The sequence below is a fragment of the Quercus robur genome, chromosome 5 (assembly GCF_932294415.1).
Source record: "Quercus robur chromosome 5, dhQueRobu3.1, whole genome shotgun sequence".
In the NCBI taxonomy this organism is placed as follows: domain Eukaryota; kingdom Viridiplantae; phylum Streptophyta; class Magnoliopsida; order Fagales; family Fagaceae; genus Quercus; species Quercus robur.
In genome coordinates, this window is record NC_065538.1 from 41,277,371 (window position 1) to 41,298,429 (window position 21,059).

Genomic DNA, 21,059 nt, shown 5'->3' on the forward strand with positions numbered 1-21,059 from the left:
ATCCTCGGCAACAACAGATGTGGGATCCCCATGCATGTCCTCATCTTGAACATCTCCAGTAGTAGACCGTACTCGTGGTCTGTTGGATGGACCAACACTGAGGTCGACAACCTTCTTTTAGGCAGTTCGCTGTTTCAGAAATTTGGCTCCTATAGGGGCTTGGATGTGAACCAACTCGTGGGAAGGAAAGTTCTTTAATCCTAAATATTTGAGGACCCTATGGATGAGAATTGGGAAAAACAAAGCATGCCTCTTATACTTGCTCCTACGCACCTTGACAATGGTTTCGATGAAAAGGGAAGGAAAACAAATGGAACTATTGGTGACAAGGGCGTAAAGCAAGATACACCTGTCTACAGGGATTGTATGGATATGAGAGATAGGGAAAATGTTGTGACAAGCTATCCTAAAGAAGATATAATTAAGCTCAGTCAACTCACTTGAGCTAATACTTCGGCCAGAATCCCGATTGTTTGATCGTCCACAAAGAACATCCATAACATCATCAATACGAGGAGACATAGAGTTTGGATAAGTAGGTGTACAAATTATAGGTACATCAAGGGCTTTAGATACGTGCTCCCTAGTTATTGTAAATGGTACACCACGTATGGACGATGCCACCTTGTGACCACCAAGATCCTCATGCACCGATAGATTCGAATAGAATTCTCTAATCAAGTCAGCTGGAGGGGGTTGTATGTATGTACATAGGGACAGCCAATGCCTAGACTGTAGATTCTCACGAACAAAAGGATGCAGTTCCTGTAAATTGATTTGCCTTTCTCCCCAAATACGCCTACGCTTAATCAAGGTTTCAAAGGTTTGCTCATTTTCTGGCGTGAGAAACCTTAATTGATCAAACACCACTTCAGGTTCGGATGCAGCTTTGCATTTTCCCCTCTTAGTCCTCTTCGGAGCCATAACTAATCGATGGTCAGTAGTGCAAACACGATCAGCTCACACAAAAACAGAACCAAAATGAAGTTTGAAGCAGAGAACAAAAATTGAAGAGTAACCAACTACCATGTGTAGAAAATCATGCACACAATATACTGTCTAGAGCAATTTACAACAACACAATGAAAACCAAATATTCTTATTCACGGGTTGTTTAGTTGGTGCAATAATTGTAATGCATTTTGGTCCGAGTCAATAATTTGAAGTTAGAGACCTAGAGTATATAACAGAAGTCTTATCATATAGGAAACATACAAGTGGATTTAGGAACTGACATATATCATACCATCGTAGCTACATGTAGTAAGTTTCACCAGCTTCTACAAAAAACAAAAAATAAATTGCACAATGTACAGTTCAGACATACAACCAGCATATATCTATACCACACACATATGGAGCCACTGGCAAGTTCATTTTGTGGAAGGAAGACAACCTATGACATAGGCAACCTTACTAACAACAATGCATTTGACTAGGCAAACACCCAATTTCATCACAATCTTCATAGACATAGACATAGAAGTGTGAAGCATCAAAATGCAAAATTCGAGAATAATGCACCAACAATGTGTAATTTCAAAGACAGCAACCGTTAAAAGAGTCTTACTATGTAAAATCCTCGAAGAATTTGCGCGGGAAATTGTGGGTTCTAGCCGGATGAAGCGAGAGCAATCGAAGATGTAATTTCGGACAGCTGCAAGTTCTGCAGAAATGGGGAAGAGTTAATAAAAATGGGTAATAGATTGTAATGTCCATATAACTCGATTTTCTGGAAATCGAGTTACATGCAATCAAATTTTCAGCACAAGGGCTTGCACATAAACCGACTGTCCGTAAATCGAGTTATGTGTAGCACAAAAAACAAGAATCCAGTTAATGGTGGAACGGCTTTCTCATAACTCGATGTTGTAGACAACGAGTTAATTTCAAATAACTCGATTATACATAACTCGAGTTATTTTTCTGGGCCCCCAGATATTTGGACTGGTCCAGATGCAGTCCAAGACGAATCGAAGTTTAAAGGTAGGCCTGCCACAATACTCGATTCTACTTGAATCGAGTTCTGTGCAATGGACACTCACAAGAATTCAAATTCCTCGAGATTTGGAAAATCGAGTTACGTTGTACACATGCACCCACCCAGCCCATATATTTGGACTGGTCCAGATGCAGTCCAAGAGGAATCCAACTGTATATGGCTACCTCGCACAAAACCGAACTCCGGTAAAATCGAGTTATTTGCAGTAGAATATCTCAAGAATGCAATTTCTGTGTGTAGTGGCTTGCATATAAATTGATACATCATAAAGCGAGTTATTTGCAGAGTTACTCAATTTTGTAGAACTTGAGTTATTTTCACTGGTCTCCCTTAATCTTCCTGTTAGGTGTAATCATTTCTCAACATTAATTGACAATAACAAGTAGTCTTCTAAGTTGTTCCAAAAATCATGCGGAGCCTTTTTATTTAATATTTTTTATTTACTTCTTTTTTAGTGGTATGATTCTCAATAAAATGTAAGTTTCACAGTTTTCATGAAAATTTCTTTTTCATGAAAATTTCTTGAGAAAATGGATTTAGAAATAATCCAGACTCATGATTCCTTATGACAATGATAGAATTACTTGCATTTCTACCGTGTGGATGACCCACTTTCATAAGCAGTTAATGGCAGCAGTTATGATAGGAGTCTGACAGATGTTGTTTGCAGGTTTGTTTAGTTCAAAGATGATGTTTTTCTATAAATTTTGGTGTTTTGAATGCTTCCGTGTATCCTAAATCTCTCTCCTTTTTTATTTTCCCCTTATATTCATCCTTGCGTTTGCAACACTACTGTTCTTTTGAAGGACTACTGCAACAAAAAAAAATATATCATCCATTTTGTGTAGATTTGATTTCAATATAATTTAATTATCTTATCCAGAAGCATGAGTATGGTCTCTCGAATTTTAATGTTTTTGTACATGCAGGGAGCTTGGCATTGGAATAGTTCCATACAGTCCTCTTGTTCGTGGTTTTTTAGCTGGCAAAGGAGCCGTGGAAAATTTGGCTGCAAATAGCGTATTGGTACATATTTCACCAGTATTTTGTGTTATTCATTTGTAAGATACAAAGATTTTTCAGGAAACAATGATATTTTTCTTTGAGCAACGATTCATCAAGTTCATTGAATAAAACAGTACATATTTTAGTCCTTGCAGTTTACAAGAAGTTCCAACTTCATCTATAACATTTGAAAAATTGCTACCAAGTGAAATTTTGAAAATTTAGCTATCAAGCTTTTCAATTTTCCACATTATATTGATTGACACAATTGATGGATTAACTTCTCACTTATTTTTTAAACATCTAAATTTGCAAACATCAAAAATAATGACTAAAAATTATTGCACATGGTGTTATTGTATTAAAGTGTTACAATATATACAAAACATACAACAATGTCATCTGAAAAGAACAAAATCCTATAGCAATAACAATGTTGACCCCCCTAAAATAAAATCCAAGAGTCGCCATTCAATGTAATATAATTGAATGACATGCAAAAAAGGCCAAAATCCAAACAAAAGCGCAGAAAAAAATACAGCATCACATTCATTTTAAAATACATATGAAAGTTCATCATAGTAATTAAAAATTTCCCAAGAGTGAAACTCTAAACATCACAAAAGTACCCAATCAATAAAGTTGCAAACTGGGATGAACAAAATAGGGATGAATAGTAAAGTTGCAAAGTAAACACACTCTAAACATCACATAATATTATCATCACTTTGCATCCACCCTAACCACTTAGTCTTGGCACTTGAAAATGTGGACGTTTAACACAACACCGTCCCTCATAATCAGCTCAAATACGCAAACATCTCCTACTTGCAAACTATTTTCCCTCACAAACGCAGACCAACCAGCTGATACGACACATGATGAACCCCCACTTCGTTCATAAATGTATAGCTTCACAGGCCATAATCGGTCCACAATCTGGAGCTTGACAGGGAGTATACTTGCTTTGGTGTAGTCCTTGGTAAACCCGTCTCTTGGTAAGTAGTTGATAATGTGTTGGGGTAAATTCTGTACAAGGAACAATAATAGATATTTAACAAATATATTCCAGCAACAAGTATCTAATTGATCTACATCTTTTCACCTAAAAACACAAATAAGAAAAAATCATTACGAACAAAATGTCCAGGCACAAGTATCTAGTGTGACAATCTTTCTAATTGATCTATGAAAAATGATAGTTAATGGGAGTTGCATTTCTAAATTACAAAAATATTCCATTTTAGTGAAGCTAAAAGCTTACCGCACGATCCTTGCCATTAACGTAGGATGGACGCATGATAACAGTGAAAAGGGGATTTTCTGATTTAAAAGCATTGGCTATAACAAGATTTTTAGCTACACCACCGTCTTTCTTAGGATGGGCTGATCCTGAAAGAAGTTGAAAATACGAAGTCATGCACATAAAATTAATAGAGCAGAAGCTAAACAAATCAACCAGTTGCTTACAAAAGTGTAACATTCAAACCTGAACCCTCTCCCCTATAAAAGTGTTTGATGATTTCAACAGAGCTGTCATCACTCTCATCATCTTCGATCCTATGAACTTGGAGTTCGTCGTCTAAAGTATAGTCTATTTCTGTTGCAGTGGCATCAAATATGAGTACATGAAACTGTGAATTTCCTTCATATTTGAAAACCAGCAAGTGCCCCACGGCTACACCATGAGAGCTTGCAAATTCGGACCAACCATTTTGAAACCAAACCCCCCCAGCATGTTGTGTCAACTTGACTTTCCATTTTCTACCATTTGGAATAGTGAGAAAGGCCATATCTGACAGGTCCACTCCAAATTTCTGCACGAACTTATCTGGAATCCGCTGTAAAAAGAATCTCCATAACATAAATGCAGGCTAGGGAAATAAACACATGCAATCAATCCTTATACACAATGCTAGAAAATAAAAGTTTGAATGATGGCAGAATACTTCTTAGTTACAGCCCCCCACCCCCACACAAAAAAGAAAAGAAAATCAAACAAAATAAAATGTAATCCTGCAACATTGACGTTATATTTAATAGCTATAACAGTAACAAATCTTATGAATTTTGAAACCAAATTATACAACCTAATCTTATAACCAAAATAACCATCAACAGCTGTCAACATTTTACATTTCTCTGTTGTTGTTGAAATGTAAAAAATTTTGGGGAAATGTTGTATTTTGATAATGTGTCTGTGATTTGGTTTTGGGGTGTTGGGGAAACATTGAAGATGACCCACTTTTGTTTATGGGCAGGATTTGGATTTAGACGTAGTAATTTTTGCCACTTAGCCACTTCATAAGTTTGTGAACTCTAAAAAACAAATGATAAAAAGAGTGAACGATTTCTGTATCCTAGTTTGATCCCAGGACACAGTTTCACAGTTTAAATTGAGTTATACATCTGTGGTGACCCTATAAGCCCTATCACATTTTCAAAAAAATGTCATCTGCTCTTGCTCTGTATTTATTTTTCCTCAATCTCTACCATGCGCTTATCCCTGTTTCATTTTTTGTTCATATAAAAGTGTACGATGCAAAAGTACTCTGTTATGTGACTGTGTTCTTCTTAAAGTGTAACCTACGTATTGCAAAATGAAAGTTTTTCTGACTACATGTAACAAATGTACATTTTTTCAAGAATCACAAATAAAGAAGATGAAGTGTTCGAAGTGTATATTAGCATATGATTTTCAGAGGAATCTAGTTTATAAATTTGAGCATACTTACAAGCTTTCCTTCCTGAACAGCATTCGGCAGAATAATCTTGAAAAAGTGTGGGGACCGATCAGCAGGACCATCGTCGTTGTCTCTCCGCCATTGAGAAGCCATTGTTCTGGTTCTCCAAACTTTCGCTGAGAAGAAGTTGAATAGTTGCTGCTTCGTACGTTTGAGCACTAAATAGTGGGTTGGTCATACACATAACCCGATTATTAAGAAATCGAGTTATGTGTACTGGGACTAAAAGGAGTCCATGCTGTGCGCAGTGTATCTCAGAGGAATCCATGTTGTGTGTGGTGGTTTGGAAGTCCATTTGAAGTAACTCGATATCCTGAACATCAGGTTAAAGTAGAATTACTCGATACTCAAGAAATCGAGTTACATGCGAATAACTCGCTTATAAAGAAATCGAGTTAAGATAATTGGACTGGTCCCGAGGCAGTCCAAGAGGAATCTAAGTGTAGACAATGGTGATCAACGTATCTCGATGCTAAAGAGATCGAGTTTTTTTCAACATAACTCGGTAATAACTTAATCGAGTTAAGTTGACTGGGCTTCCTGACCCAGCCCAGATAATTGGACTGGTCCAGAGGCAGTCCAAGAGGAATCTAAGTGTACACAATGGTCTTCAACGTATCTCGATGCTAAAGAGATCGAGTTTTTTTCAACATAACTCGGTAATGACTTAATCGAGTTAAGTTGACTGGTTTCCCGACCCAGCCCAGATATTTGGACTGGTCCAGAGGCAGTCCAAGAGGAATCTAAGTGTGCACAATGGTCTTCAACTTATCTCGAAGCTACAGATAGCGAGTTCTTCTCAACATAACTCGGTTATAAGGAAATCGAGTTACCTTGACTGGGCTCAAACACCCAGTCCAGCTATTTGGACTGGTCCAGATACAGTCCAAGAGGAATCTAGCTGTGTAGAGTGCTCTCCAACGTAACTCGGTACCCTATAAATCGAGTTATGTTGAACGTAACTCGGATATAGAGAAATTGAGTAACCCAGATACTTGACAATTGAGAATGGATACAGTCGAAGGGGATTGAAAATGGACTGCAACGTAACTCGTTAGCTGGAAAGTCGAGTTTCATTTAGTATAACCTTTCTACTTGTAGTTTTGCTTGCGACTTGCACTGTTCACACCCATTCAGTATCGTGCTTATTCATAGTAAAAGTGGACCTGCTGACAACCATGCTGTGAACAACAAGTCATCCATACAAATCATAACCAACCACATCCATCAGTAACATTCCCCCATTTGCATTACGCGAATAAAAAAATCATCCATATATACAAGCTTATTTGTAAGTAAAGAGCCTCTATGCATTTAAATCAGTTGATGTACAAAAATAAAAAGTTCCATTTCTGCATTTTAAACATTCTTCACAATTGTAAGTTGAAACTTGGACAGCATCCGCCAACAATGGTTTTAGGCAAACATGGAGTCATAGCATTTGAGTGACACCTTCTATTTGTTCTTTTGAGAAGTTGCCTCCTTTTTGAGGAGTAGCCAACACAGAAATTAGTATACAACCCATGGTAATTAATAAATTGAATTGACAAATATAGAAGAGCATTCAAGCTTGCCTGCTTAAATGAGGAGCATCTACAGTTACACCTTGGCAACAATTACAAATCTGCAGCAAAACATATACAGTTAGGGAAATAGAGACCTCATGAATACTAGAATATGTACACCACAAGCAATAAGATTGAAAGAATACTACAAATTACTGCCCACATCTTAATTATAACTCATATAATGTAATATCTAAACATGTAAAGAAGAATAACTTATGATACCCCCTTGTTACTATGATTTGTAATTGTTACCTGCTACATAGCACCATGGCTTGTTGAAGCCACATTTCGAGTTGGACATGTACGACGGTTATGACCCTCTTGGCGACACAACCCACACTTCAACTTTGGTCCATTCTCAATCCACAATGAGGTTGGCAACTCCCTATCCTCGTCATCCATCTCATTGCGGATTCTCATGGACTTGGGCCGACCCTTTTCATGGATCAACCGCTGGTTTGGCATCACGGTTCTCCTTTCTGCTGGCTCCAGCCATTCTAACCTATCTTTTAGTGGTTGGAATATAGGCTCATAGCTGTGATACCGTTCTTCAAGGCGGTAGAAATGAGTTACGTAGAGCGTGCATATTCAAAATATACCACTTGAATACGTAAATCGAAGTCAAACAGTATTCTACTAGACTGTAAAAATATAACCTTCAATTCAGTAAAGGTAATTTATAACGTACAATGTAACAATGTTTTTTGCATCACAATAACAATGTTTGTAATCCTGGATACCCCTATGTTAGAAGAAGAAATACTAAATTGTCTACTTATTAGGCAGAGCAATAACTATGGTTTTAAGCTCATAACATTTTATTAATTAATTACAAGTGATTTCACAAGCTTAATTACAAACCGTACAAGCTTAAATTTTATTTGTTTAATCAAATTTGTAGCATATATTGAGACTATATGCAAAAACAACCGACTAAAGTAGAGCGTGATAGTAATCTGGTGCAATTGTACATATGAAACTTCTAGCCAAGAGAGTTCGATCGTACCTATGAAACTTATATCTATGCCCAAATGGAGCTCACACACTAAAACCACCTGCAGCACCAGTGGCACCAATGAATTGTAAAGAGCTTAGATTCACATTGACTACCTATGAAAACACCATCAACTAGAACATCCCAAACGGATGTTTAGATAACATAAAAGTTTATATTAACCTTAGATGGTCACTTAATACTAAATATTGCTATGTTCTGTCACAGGGGTAGTGAAATGCATAAACTCCAAACATTAGTAAGTTTTTGAAGGCAAAGCAACAATTGAGACTATCTTCGGTGCTCACTCTGGCATCCTAAACAACCCCAAATCTCACAAAGGGTTTAACCTATACCCTGGACTCTGAGTTCCTAGTGGGGGGCACTAATGGCTTTGTATTTTGGAAATTTCACAGTGTGGACCCAAGCAATGACAACCATCCAGTATTGGACAAGGACAAGCTATGGCAATGGCTTAGCCTATGGTCACTCTATGACATTCAAGGCAGAGTAACTCCATCCTTTAGTTTGCTTAATTTCAAATTTCAATGAAAGCCAGAGAAGTGATCATGTGTTTTACGGGCCAATGATCAATAATGTCATCATTCCCTCTGTTTCTGTACTTAGGCGAAAAATGCAAATTGGGGTTATATTTTTGCTCTCATGTCATGATTACACAATAATTAGATAAAATTTTCGTAGTTTAACATTTGCAGCTTTCCCAACGTTCTAAATTTAAAGAATTTTATCATTTTATGAGATTTAACAGCCAACTATATTACAACAGTGAAGAGAAGCTCTAACTCAGCAAATTTAATTCAACGAAAATCTGGAATATAATTGTGGTAATATCTAAGTCAACCACCAAAACTATAGCGAATCCAGAAGGTGTGAAATATTAATAAGCTTCAACAGTTCTAAAAAAAATTTCTATTTTAAAGCTTTAATATTGAAGTATAACAACTATCAAAGATTCAAACTCTCTCTAAAAGAATTATGAGCACAAGTCTGGGCTAACCTGTTGAGCAAGACTCCAAAACGCATGTAAAGAAGCAGAAAGTGCAAAAACAACGAAGAAGACAGTGAAGCAGAATTCACGCAAGGATTAGGGAAAGAAAAAAATTTGGACCATTTCTCGATTTATGCGTGTCATCCTTGCGCAGGGGCCATGCGTTTTGAAAATATCATTTGTATTCTAATATGCCTTGATTCCCTTGTTCTGAAAAGACCCATATTTGTCAAGTTTATAGTAGGAAATTTGTTGTTTAGAATTTAATTGATATCTTCTGCGTTTACAATCATTCGCCTTATATAAAGTCTTAAGAAATATTGTTTTGAAATTTTTTAGTTCATTTTCATAGCAGGCTAAAAGTTCTATTTTCTCATGTTAAATAGGTTGAAACGATGTATAATGACATAATCAGAAAATGAACACAAACTTTTGATTCAGTTAGTAGCTGGAAAGAATTTAAAGATGTCATCGTCAGTTTCGAAGATGCATCATTAAAATCAAATGAATTACTTGAGCACACAAATACAACCAAAGACAAATCTGATTATCTTTGGTATACTATTAGGTAAATTCATTTCTCATTGAATTATAACCAATTACATAATCCAATATGTGCGTCTTCTCTTCATTGCATCAGCTTAATGACATTTGTAACAATTGGTGGAGTTTTTGTTTTTTGGTTGCAACACAAGTTTGAACTCACTGTCTTGCACTAAACCAAGACTTCATGCTCAATCTTTTGCGCATGTTGCACATGCTTCAAACATCTTGGAAAAGGGACAATTTATTCTGTGTTTTTTTTTTTTTTTTTCGGTGTAAATCACAAACGTTTCCGTACATAATGAAGAATATAGCCAAATTCTACTTTATATATATATGACTAAATTTATATATAACCCATTGATTTAACCCAACTTAACCTGAGTCATGTGAGTTGGGTTGCATTGGAAAAAACCCTTCAATCCAACCCAATTTGGAAAAAACCCTTTGATTTAACATTCAAGAATTTTTTACTTTTGTTTTACTTTATGTAAGGACGAGCAAGTATTCATGCAGGTGCTACAAATGGAAGTTCTAATGTGAAGTACTTCACGATGGACATTCCAATTGAGTTAAATGATGGGATGGAAATCCAAGTATCAAACAAAATGATTGGATGGTATTATGAAATCAACTCATTCCTACAACAATCTAAGAATTCAAAATAAAATAAAAATTGAGGGAAACGAAAATAAAAGCATGTGCGGTGCATTTGAGGGAAACGTGCTCGGCCCGTAGTCATAAGAATTGAGGGAAACGTGGTCATAAGAATTCAAACTAAATTAACCAAATACCTGCTCGGCCCGTACTGTAGCCAGTGACGCCCGGTACGCAGCAAGGACGTGTGTGGCATGCTCTGCGGTGCATTTTGGCCCGCTCCACCTACCAAACATGAGGTGTCGACAAATGCTCATTACTGAACCTTACATTTAACAAACTTTGCTTTTATATTTCACATCCATATACTAAGCATTGATAAGTTTCTTTCGTTTGTTAGTTTGGCATATTTTTAATTATATGAAAGAGACAAATAACGAGAACTCAATGAACGTACCTAATGGCAAGGGGCCCTGAGTGCACTGGCGGTAGAGGCGGCCTCACAACAGGGCATAATTGTGGGAACCTTGAATAGGCCCATAGCTGCACCAACAAGAGTGCTCCTCCAATCTGCATCGCATCCTTCTTCGATGCACCACAAAGTTGCCTATACAGCCAGGCCAATGCTGCACTACCCCAGCTATACCGTCTCGCATTGCTGACTGGGTTGAGCAACTGCAGAGGCAGCAGTGAGACCCGGTCCGCAGACCTGTCCATGAACAAGAGGGCCCCCATCCGTACAAGTAGGTGGTAGCGGGCATGTTGCTGCACGACTTCGTCAGCAGCGTCCACAACTAAGGGATCGGCAAACTGTGCATCAAGCCAGGTGTATCTTATCCTCGCCCCAGCAAGGGTAGACTTGTTTGAGTTTGGTATCGGGGGTGGAGGTTTATGGCCCAACAACTGTTCGCACAGCTCACTCCATTTGTAGTCTGTCTTCCCAGTGACAGGCAACCCATCCACCGGAAGCCCCAGCATCACCTCCATATCTTGCAAGGTGATACCCATTTCTCCATGGGGTAAGTGGAACGTGTGCGTCTCCGGACGCCACCGCTCAACCAACGCCGTGATCAAGGCGTGGTCGACCTCCATATCAGGAACCTTGAATAAACCAGTCAACCCTGCTGCATCTATGTGTTGCATGATACGTGGATCTAACCCACCCTGTGGCAATACACATTTACGGCGTCGAACCTTTATCATGCCAGGCGCCTCCTGCACACGGACGAGTATTGTGTTAGGAGATTAAACACGAGGTAATTATAAAACAAACATGTATTAATAATACTACTACATACCTCGTCAGCGGCGCACCTCCAAAGTGGACTTGACCGATGATTCGGCTGCTGGGCCAACTGGGTATCCACATCGGGTCCAGGCCGCACTCTATCTAGTGCCTGCATATCTGACATGGCAGCAAATACATTGTTAGCAATTTTCTAACAAGTAAACCACATTTAATATAAAATAAAAGCATAGATTCAGTAAGACATTATATTTTGAGCACAAGATTTTCAACATCACTTCTTAAATAAATAAGAACTTGCCATAAAAAAAATTATTTCAGAACTATTTAAATCACTTCTTAAAGCTTCGGATAATTATTAATTAACTATTTATGAAAATATAAGTTATAACACCACTCGATTTGCCAAAACCCCTCATCAAAACCCCAAGCACATTTAAACTCATTAATGAGAAAATCATCATTGCAGCATATAAAAGACAACAAAATTCTCATCTTCATTAGTAAATTTACTACTTCCTTAAGTTTCAACAAAATAATCAAAATCCCACACAAAACGCAACCTAACATTAACCAACATCAGAAAATATTTCAGAGGGAGAGGACCGTACCTGTAATCAGCAGCGGCGGGAACCAACGACGACTGATGGAGACTCGAGGAAGAGTGGGGAAGCCTGATCGCAGAGCGAGAGAGACAGAGTGTGGAGAGAGAGTGATGGCAGAGAGCGAGGGAAAGAGAGTGTACAGGGAGAGCGAGTGACTGAATAGCGTTGTGAGACGTTAGGGTCCTATTGATTCAAACCGCTGAAAATAACTCGATTTCCAGTTTCCCGAGTTATGACCGTCTACACAAACATTTTTTTATTGGGAAAAATTCGAAGGGTCAGACTAACTCGACTATACAAATATCGAGTTATTCATTAAAACTCGATTTCTCTATTGTCGAGTTACAAAAGAGGGGCAGTTCCCTATTTAGTTTCAGAAAGAGGGCAAACGAATGTTTAATTTCCCAAAAAAAGGTATTTGCCCATTTTCTCCCAAAACCAAAACAACATCAACAACAAAAGTTACAAAACCCCCGATTGTTCATTGTGAAAAAATTCCATTATCAATCTAGCAAAATTGTTCCAAAGAATTGGGACTCAAACTCAAAAGTAGATTTGAAATCTCATACAAAGAATTAAATCATGAATTAGTCCAAAAAATTTAAAATTTTGAACCAGCAACATATCAATTTCCCCAAATGAATCAAACACTCCCCCCCCCCCCCCAAAAAAAATCAAACTCGAGAAATCGAATCATCAAAGGCCAATTGGAACTGTTAACTCAGTAAAGTGTCCGAAGTGTCCTTCACACACTGTTTGAGTTCTAAGAGAACTCTGGTTAAGAAATGGTTAAGAGATTAATTAATAAAGGTTTTGAGTCAAACAAAACCTAGATCTTAAAAGTAAAGAAGAGAAAAGGTCCGGGGTTTTGTTGGTATGGATTTGGGTGAGAGGTTGTGAGTTGATACTCGATTTTTTGGGATTGATTATCATTTATCAGTGTTGCTCTTTATGATTGGTTTGAGAAATTATGGGTTTTGTAACTTCCGTTGTTGATGTTGTTTAGGTTTTTCATTTTTTTCTAATTCTTGATTTGATATTTTTTGAGTTCTAGTTTGGGTTTAATGTTCATCTAAAAATTGCTAAAGAGGAAAATAATAATAATAATTTAACAGATTTTAGAGAATTGTTTTGATATTTTAAAGTATTCTTAAGTTATTGATTACTTGGAATTGTGTTATACACGTGTCATATTTTTATTGGATTAATGGACATATGTGGAAACCTGATGTGTCACTTAACGGATATATTAGCAAAAAACTAATTGAAGGGTTGCTGATGCAAACGACATAAAAATCGAAATTCTAAAATTTCAGGTATAAAATCCAAATATCTCCAAATTTCAAGAATATGTTTTTCATTTTACCCTCAGTTTTACAAAAGCATTGAACATTACAGAAGGATGATATTATGGCGACAAGTTTTCAACTCACAACAATTGAGTCTCCACATCTGCCCCCCACCCCCCCCCCCCCCAAAAAAAAAAAAAAAAAAAAAAAAACCTGTTGAGCCTCGACTTATCAAGTAGCTATAGCGACAAATGTGTTATTTAGGCATTATTTCCAAATTAATGATCTATAAAGGAGATATTGTTGTATTAACAACATAAACATGACAGTAGCCACAACAGTAACCTTTTAAAAATTTTAGATTTTTCGAAGCTTTTGCAAGTCGATATTTATTTTTAAATTTTATTTGCCTTGGAATTTTTCTTCTTTACTTTTGATTTTACTCATTATGCTCTTTTGTTGAGCAAAAGTATAGACTCTCATGATTAATTCCATCTAGTAAAATTGTCATAGAGGCTTTTATAAAAAAACCTTCTTTTCCTGACATTTTTTTTGAAGTCTAATTGATACGAAATGATTAAACGACACAGCTTAAGTAATTTTTCTTTATATATATATAAAAGATGGGCGAAAGTGCACAATATATCAAATTAAAATACTTGAAGTAAAATGCTAAAATAAGAAAGCTTCAAAAGAAAAAATAGTATGGTAAACGTAATTGATATTTTAACAAAATAAGGTTTCAATAATAAATTAAAACACTTACAGGAGATAATAGTAGTTACAAGGTTTGAATTGGAATGGAAAAAAGGTTACAAGCTTAGGAAGTAGTCTGGAAACTATATGGTATTTGAAACTAGGAAAATTGAGTGATGTTTCAACCTGAAAGGGACATCCCCCTTTATAGGCAAAATAAAACACTATTTAAACAGTGAATAGTAAAATTGACTTTTTTACTATTCATCGTAGGTCAGCAAAATTGTCATCATGTTCTATCTGGAGGGAATCATCCCTTGTGGGGAACAGTTAGAGCAAGAGCTATACTCTTATCAGGGAATCAAAGCAACTTTAGTAACTTTAGTAGGGAATTAATGCAGATCAGCAGATTTAACAAGAGATTCTTTGTTTGTTGGACTTAAGCAATCTTGGTCTTTATGCCAACAAAGTTAATCCTCACCTAAGTCTAGTGTGGAGGCTTCATCATGTCCAAATAATTCCTGATTATAAGGGTAATATGGATCATTATTAGTAACAGAGGCTTTTGAGGATGCCTTGGATTCTTAGTCGTCTTCTTCTTCTTCTGAGTTAGCATTTGCAGCTTCTTCTCCATCCTTCCATTTTTGTTTCAATAGTGCAATTATATTAGATTTGCTGAGACCATCAAATGCAAAGTTCTTCTTTTTGGTCTTGGCAGAAGACTTTGCAGGTTTAGTAGCAGATGTGGTAGCAAGTGCAATGGGTTGAGGCATGGCTGGCTGCAGAAGAGGGTACACCAATGCTCGAGCTTTAACTTGAGTAGTAGTGTTAACAGTGCTTTGAGAAGTAGCCGGGAATTCCCAGGTAACATTATCAATAACATCTTGGGTGTGGGACAACTTGTCCCATCATTTGTCAAACCATTGCCGAGTAAGAAAATCGCCTTCCTTGACATATTTCCATTTCGGGTTCCACGGCACCCTGTATTTTTAACAAAATATAGGGTTGCAAGAAACTTAACACCATGTGCGTCTGTCTTAAAAACACTTGTAAAATACTTGAAGGAGCCAGTCAAAGGTTTTGGAAAAATATCAATAATAGGGCCAAATTGTGTCCACCAACGGATGAACCACAAAGGAAGCTAGGAATTGAAATCTTTATCAAACTTAACAAACCAGGAGTGGGTCATAATAGCATCTTGGTGTAGCATGAACTTGAACAATGCATGAATATAATCATGGTATAAATATGGAATAGCTAAACCAGGTAAAGGTTTTATAGAAGTAAGATAGAGTCCCCATTTTTCTTTAGTAACAATATTGAGGATGAACACACTATGGTAAACAATTTTTGGCGTAAATGCACTTTTAGTCCTTACATTTTCATTTCACCACTTTTAGTCCCTAAACCAATTAACGCTTGTTATTTTAGTCCTTTCCATCAGTCAACAGACGGAACAAGCTTACATGGCTAACGGACTAATTAAAATATTATTAAAAAAATTATTTGGTATTTTTTAAATGCCAAAATTTATGAAAAAAAATAATTAATTTCTCAATTTTAATTAAAAACTCTGACTGACTGACTGACCCAAACTCTGACTGACCCAAACTCTCTCTAATCTCGTTCAAGATTCAGTGATTCATTCCCTTTCCATCTCGTTCAAGACTCAGTGATTCAAACTCATCTTCGCATTCCCTTTCAATTGATTCAAACTCTAACTGACCCAAACTCTATCTATTTATAATGTTCAAGACACTCTCACTAATCTCGTTAAAGACCCAGATTAAATATTTGAACAAGAATAGAAACCCAGCAAATTTAAAACCCAAAAAAATTAAATTCAAACCCAGATTCAAACCTAGATTCAAAAATTTAAATTCAAAACCATATTTCAAACCCCCACACCACCAAAACATCAAACACAAAATTCCAATCCAGATTTTCGGCCCCCAAACACTAAATTCAAACCCAGATTTTCGGCCCCCAAACTCAAAACTCAAAACCCAAATAACAACAACATCAACAAAAAGAAGCAATTTAACCTCGAAAACGACACCGTTAAGGACATCGGCCGGGCCAGGTTCGTTTTCGTCAAGGACTTCCGGGTCGACGATGTCGACTCAGCCATTTAGGAAGCCAATGGGAAAAATTTGGAGGCTTGCATGTGGGTGTTGTGAACATGGATCGCTGGTTGGGTCCGCTGATGATTTTGGCTTGGGTTGTGATATGGGTTTCGTTTATGTTTGATCTCTATTTGTGATATGGGTTTGTGTTTGTGTTTGGTCTCTATTTCTTCTCTTTTTTTTTTTTTTTTTTTTTTTTTTTTTTTTTTTTTTTTTTCATTTGTGTTGTTGTGATCTAGGTTTGAGTTTTTGGTTGCTGGATTTGTGTTCTTGGTTGCTAGGTTTGATCTGGGAAGAACACCAAGAACAAGTTGTAATGTTCTTATGAAAAATAATAATGATAAGTAATAATTTTCTTTTGCTTGGGTTTGATTCAGTGGTGGTGATTCGGTGGTGATCTTCTGAAAAAAAAAATCATTTTAATTAAAAGAAAGTAAAATTTTTGTTTGAAAGAAAATAATTTTTTGTTTTTTTTTTATTTTTTAATTAAAATTGAGTAATTAATTTTTTATAAAAATTTTGGCAATTAAAAAATGCAAAATAATTTTTTTAATAATATTTTAATGACCAAGTCAGCCACGTCAGCTTTTTTCGTCTGTTCACTGACAGAAAGGACTAAAATAACAAGCGTTAATTGGTTTAGGGACTAAAAGTGGTGAAATGAAAATGTAAGGACCAAAATAGAAACAGGGTCAAAATGTAGGAACTAAAAGTGCATTTACGCCATAATTTTTGATTTATCAATCTTATCAATTATGGATTTGATAAAGACCGATTTTTCATAAAACAGGATAGCAGAGTAATAATTTAAATTTTTACCATTGTGTTTGGGTATCTAATGGAAGTTCAGGGGAAAATAATATGTAGCAAGTTCAAGAGGGTCTTTGACCATAGCTCTATTGGGTTCTATGGAAAACAGGTTTTAGAAGTATTGTTTTTTAACATATTGAGAAGCAATGGGATTTTTGGAGAAAGTGGCTTTAACAAGTTGGTTGGCAAGGACCATTGCATGTAGTGGAGTAGTTTGGTCTGGAGATAGTACCCAAAGTAGTAAAATGGTTAGCAATGTCAATAGGGGAAGCAGATTCTTGTTTAACAAGTTGTTTAGTAGTATCTGTAGTAGGATGTTTGTCTTTGGACCTTCTACTTGCCATTGCAACACTGTAGGAATTCACGGGTAAGGAAATTAGGGATAGTATTTTGAGAACCTTTAATATATTCAATATAAAAAAAAAATAATAAAAATAAAAACTTAAAATAGCTTGCCATCGAGCAAAAATATGTTTTGAAGCAATATTTTCAACATCTTTTTCTATAACATTTTTAGCACTTTTGCAATCAATGCTTAAGAAAAACTTTTGATTTAGAAACTCTCTTTGAAATTTGGAGATACATAGTGGTTTCCTTGGCTATGACATTTCTGAAGGACAAATTCGTCCCATTGATAGAGCCATTCCGTTTGTTGATGAATTTTCCGATGTCATTATTGATAAAATGCAATTACAAAGATTCCTTGGGTCTTTGAACTACATTGTTGAGTTTTATAAGGACTTGAGGAAACAATGTAAGCCTCTCTTTGATTGATTACAAATTGCTTCCTCTTTGTTAATTTAATATATTGCTTAAGTCTGAATACTAAGTTTAGCTATTGGACTCACGTAAATTTTATGGATACATTTACATTCTTTATCATAGAAAAACCATATGCAGGGGTGTAGGTAGGATTTTTTATTTGGAGGGGCCGAATTACATATTCATATGTTAGTCATAACTCATACATATATTATATACAAAATGGTCAATGAAATTAAATAATATTTCTAAACTCAAATCAGTGTACAAAAATGAATAATTTGCTATAAAAATGAACCCAAAAAAAAAAAGTATCTCCTATAAAGTTATGTTCAACGTTGATCTTTCATAGAATAAAATTTATTCATTATCAATTCTATAGGATTTCCTATTCAAATCTTCAAATAAATAAATCTATGTTGCAACCTAAATTTTCTTCTAGAAAAAGATAAAATAAAAATTCAATGTTAGCACAACTTATCAAGCACCTAAATCCAAGAGTAAAAGATACTATCAGCTAGAGAGAAAAAAAAAAATCAAATTTGTGGGCGGATAAAACCTCATAGTTTCAAGTATTGCACTGTGCACAATGAACTTCAAAATTGAACACAGAGTACATAGTACTTTTGCATTCTTATTATAAAATATAAAAAGGATGGAAACATGGCAACTAGGCATTTATTAGGTTTTGTTAAAAGCGTTTGTTTTATTTTGGCAGTGTGAACATAAAAACTAACAATGAATCATTGCAAGATTTCAAAGGGCTGGGTTCCATGAAAATTTAGGGGGGGGTTGCAATTGCTACAATTGTTAAAGCCCAACTTATTTTTGTAGAATTGCAGCTTATTTTTTTATATACTATTATAAGGGACCTCAATTGTTTTGGAGGGACCATGGCCCCCCAATGCTATACGTGCTTACACACCTAACCATATGCAAATCTCTGGATAAGGTTTATCTTCAAATTAGTTTAGAGAGAAACTCTTTAAATTCCTACTAAAAAATTAATATGGCTATATATTTTGAAAATTTAACCGTACGTTCTTTATGTTTTAACATTGATGTCAAATTTCATTCAAATCATATGTTAATTATTATTCGATTATACATATATTTTTTATACAGAATTTAAGACTATAAAAACTTGAAATTTAAATATTTGATTGATGACATAACTATTGATCTTTAATTATTATTATTTTTTTAAATCTAGAGGATATAATAAGAACATGTAATCTAACGATAAATTTGTTAAAATTCACATCCAATAAAAAGATAAGAGAACTTCCTCCATATTCTCTAGAAGTAAATAATTCAACCAAGCTAGCTTTTGACAAAACAAATCGCATGAAGATTTTTCCATAAAGAAACCATTAAAGTGAATCCTAAAGTCTAACTATCACTTTCGAATACTATTGTGGAATTTTTTTTTAAAGGAAACAAGTCTTCCTTGTAGTACATGACTTTGTAAGAATAATGAACAAAAATATAGTGTATTCACAATAATAAAATTTGATCTCTTGATTACCAATTTTATTGTAGCTCAAATTGGGCTGTTAATGTTTGACAAGAACCCGCGAACACAATACGAATACAATACGGATTTTTACAAGTTAGGGTTGTACCATAGCAGGTTCGGGTCATAAACAAATTGACCTGAAAATGACATTATAAGAAACATGTCATAAGCGAGTCAGGTCACATAACCCGCAATTGACACGTTTGACATGCTTTATTCTTGTCAAATCGAAATGACTCATTTAACACAACTTGTTTAACACATATATCAAATAAATATTCATTTTATTTTAGATTTGTCAAATACCTTTTATATCTAACATGTATTTTATATTTAAAAAGAAAAGTGAGTAATTACTTATAAGTAATATAATTGTAAGTTGAAACTTTACAAACCATAAAGAAATTATTTCTAGATGGATGGTACTACACTATGGAGTTAATATTTATTAAGTACTTTGATGTTTTTGAACTTTTGGACAATGTGTTTTAAGTATTTAATGTTATTATTAACTTTCAAATTGTATGCTTAATAGGTGTTTTGACATTATAATTTTGTATTAAATTTGTTATTTATTAAATTTATAACAATTTTTATCAATCACCTTTTTAAGCAAGTTAAATGGATTGAATTTGTGTCAACCTAACATGTTTAATATTAAGAGGGTTGAAATGAGTTGTTTTACATTCATGTTAACCTAATACAACTTGTTTATTAAGTATGTCAAGTAAGTTGTATTGTATCAACTTGCTTTATTAATGGATCGAGTTAGGGTTGAATGGTCATAACACGATTTTTAAATGGGTCGGGTTTGGGTTGAGTCATTTAGCTGAATGCCTTTACCTTGACACGAAACACTAACTTGAATTGACACCCCTTACCTTTTGGTATGTACAGGACATTCATGGTTTAAATATTCTATTTTTTATTGTAATTACTAAATTATCAACAACGAGAAAAACATGCTCGTTTTTCACGTTATCCTTTAGATGGTGAAATTTATTTATTTTTCTAAAAGAATTCTACGAAAATCAGAAGTGAAATGTTTGAATTTGTAATACGCTGGTCATATATATTAGATAATAATTAATTGCATTTTGTTCCAACGAGTTGCTGTGGTGTAGTGGTTATCACGTCAGTCTTACACACTGAAGGTCCCCAGTTCGATCCTGGGCAGCAACAACTTATCAACTTTACTTACAATTTTTTTTTTTTTTTTTTTTTTTTTAAGCGAAATGCAGGTCTTGTTATTCATCGAGTTTGCAAGTCTTTTGTCTTGACCTCTCTACACTCTAGAGTCTTAGACTGTAGGTAGAGTTTGAGACTGCAATGCTTATTTTGTTTTTTTAAAGTCGGAAAGCCGTAGGCATAGCCAAATTTTCGCTTAAATAATCCTTAAATCCATCACCAATCTTTTTAAATTCACAATAAGGAAATATTAATTTCATAGAAGAATTATATTATTCAAATGAAGCTACTACATGTAATTTACATTTATACTACAAATCTTAGATATAGGAAATATAACGAAATAATAATAAATT

The 21,059-nt window shown here is 35.1% G+C and overlaps 2 protein-coding genes, 1 non-coding gene and 1 pseudogene across 3 annotated transcripts; 1 reads left to right on the forward strand and 3 right to left on the reverse strand.

Annotated features, from left to right (window-relative positions):
- Positions 1–3,754: 3,754 nt before the first annotated feature.
- LOC126728183 (B3 domain-containing protein At4g01580-like) lies at positions 3,755–5,844 on the reverse strand. The gene is made up of 4 exons (XM_050434048.1): positions 5,743–5,844; positions 4,497–4,848; positions 4,272–4,399; positions 3,755–4,036 (listed from the first exon to the last, which is right to left on the reverse strand). Exons 1-4 carry the CDS (start codon positions 5,842–5,844, stop codon positions 3,755–3,757), a joined length of 864 nt encoding a protein of 287 aa, XP_050290005.1.
- A 3,586-nt stretch (positions 5,845–9,430) lies between these two features.
- LOC126731983 (U6 spliceosomal RNA) lies at positions 9,431–9,541 on the reverse strand (annotated as a pseudogene).
- A 1,091-nt stretch (positions 9,542–10,632) lies between these two features.
- On the reverse strand, positions 10,633–11,889 carry LOC126725952 (serine/threonine-protein phosphatase 7 long form homolog). Its single transcript, XM_050430979.1, has 3 exons — positions 11,761–11,889; positions 10,920–11,677; positions 10,633–10,747 (listed from the first exon to the last, which is right to left on the reverse strand). Exons 1-3 carry the CDS (start codon positions 11,872–11,874, stop codon positions 10,648–10,650), a joined length of 972 nt encoding a protein of 323 aa, XP_050286936.1. The 5' UTR covers positions 11,875–11,889; the 3' UTR covers positions 10,633–10,647.
- Positions 11,890–20,624: 8,735 nt separating this feature from the next.
- TRNAV-UAC (transfer RNA valine (anticodon UAC)) lies at positions 20,625–20,697 on the forward strand. The gene has a single exon. It is a non-coding gene; the product is annotated as a tRNA-Val (tRNA).
- Positions 20,698–21,059: the final 362 nt, after the last annotated feature.

What these genes read in the sequence shown, in the direction of transcription:
- LOC126725952 (XM_050430979.1), bottom strand. Translation starts at nt 11,874, where the DNA reads ATGTCAGATATGCAGGCACTAGATAGAGTGCGGCCTGGACCCGATGTG. An exon ending in GGAGGTGCGCCGCTGACGAG is followed by an intron (nt 11,678 to 11,760) that starts GTATGTAGTAGT and finishes GTCCGTGTGCAG; the next exon opens with GAGGCGCCTGGCATGATAAA. An exon ending in TCAGGGCCCCTTGCCATTAG is followed by an intron (nt 10,748 to 10,919) that starts GTACGTTCATTG and finishes CATGTTTGGTAG; the next exon opens with GTGGAGCGGGCCAAAATGCA.
- LOC126728183 (XM_050434048.1), bottom strand. Translation starts at nt 5,844, where the DNA reads ATGGCTTCTCAATGGCGGAGAGACAACGACGATGGTCCTGCTGATCGG. An exon ending in CTGTTCAGGAAGGAAAGCTT is followed by an intron (nt 4,849 to 5,742) that starts GTAAGTATGCTC and finishes TTCTTTTTACAG; the next exon opens with CGGATTCCAGATAAGTTCGT. An exon ending in TTATAGGGGAGAGGGTTCAG is followed by an intron (nt 4,400 to 4,496) that starts GTTTGAATGTTA and finishes AACTTCTTTCAG; the next exon opens with GATCAGCCCATCCTAAGAAA.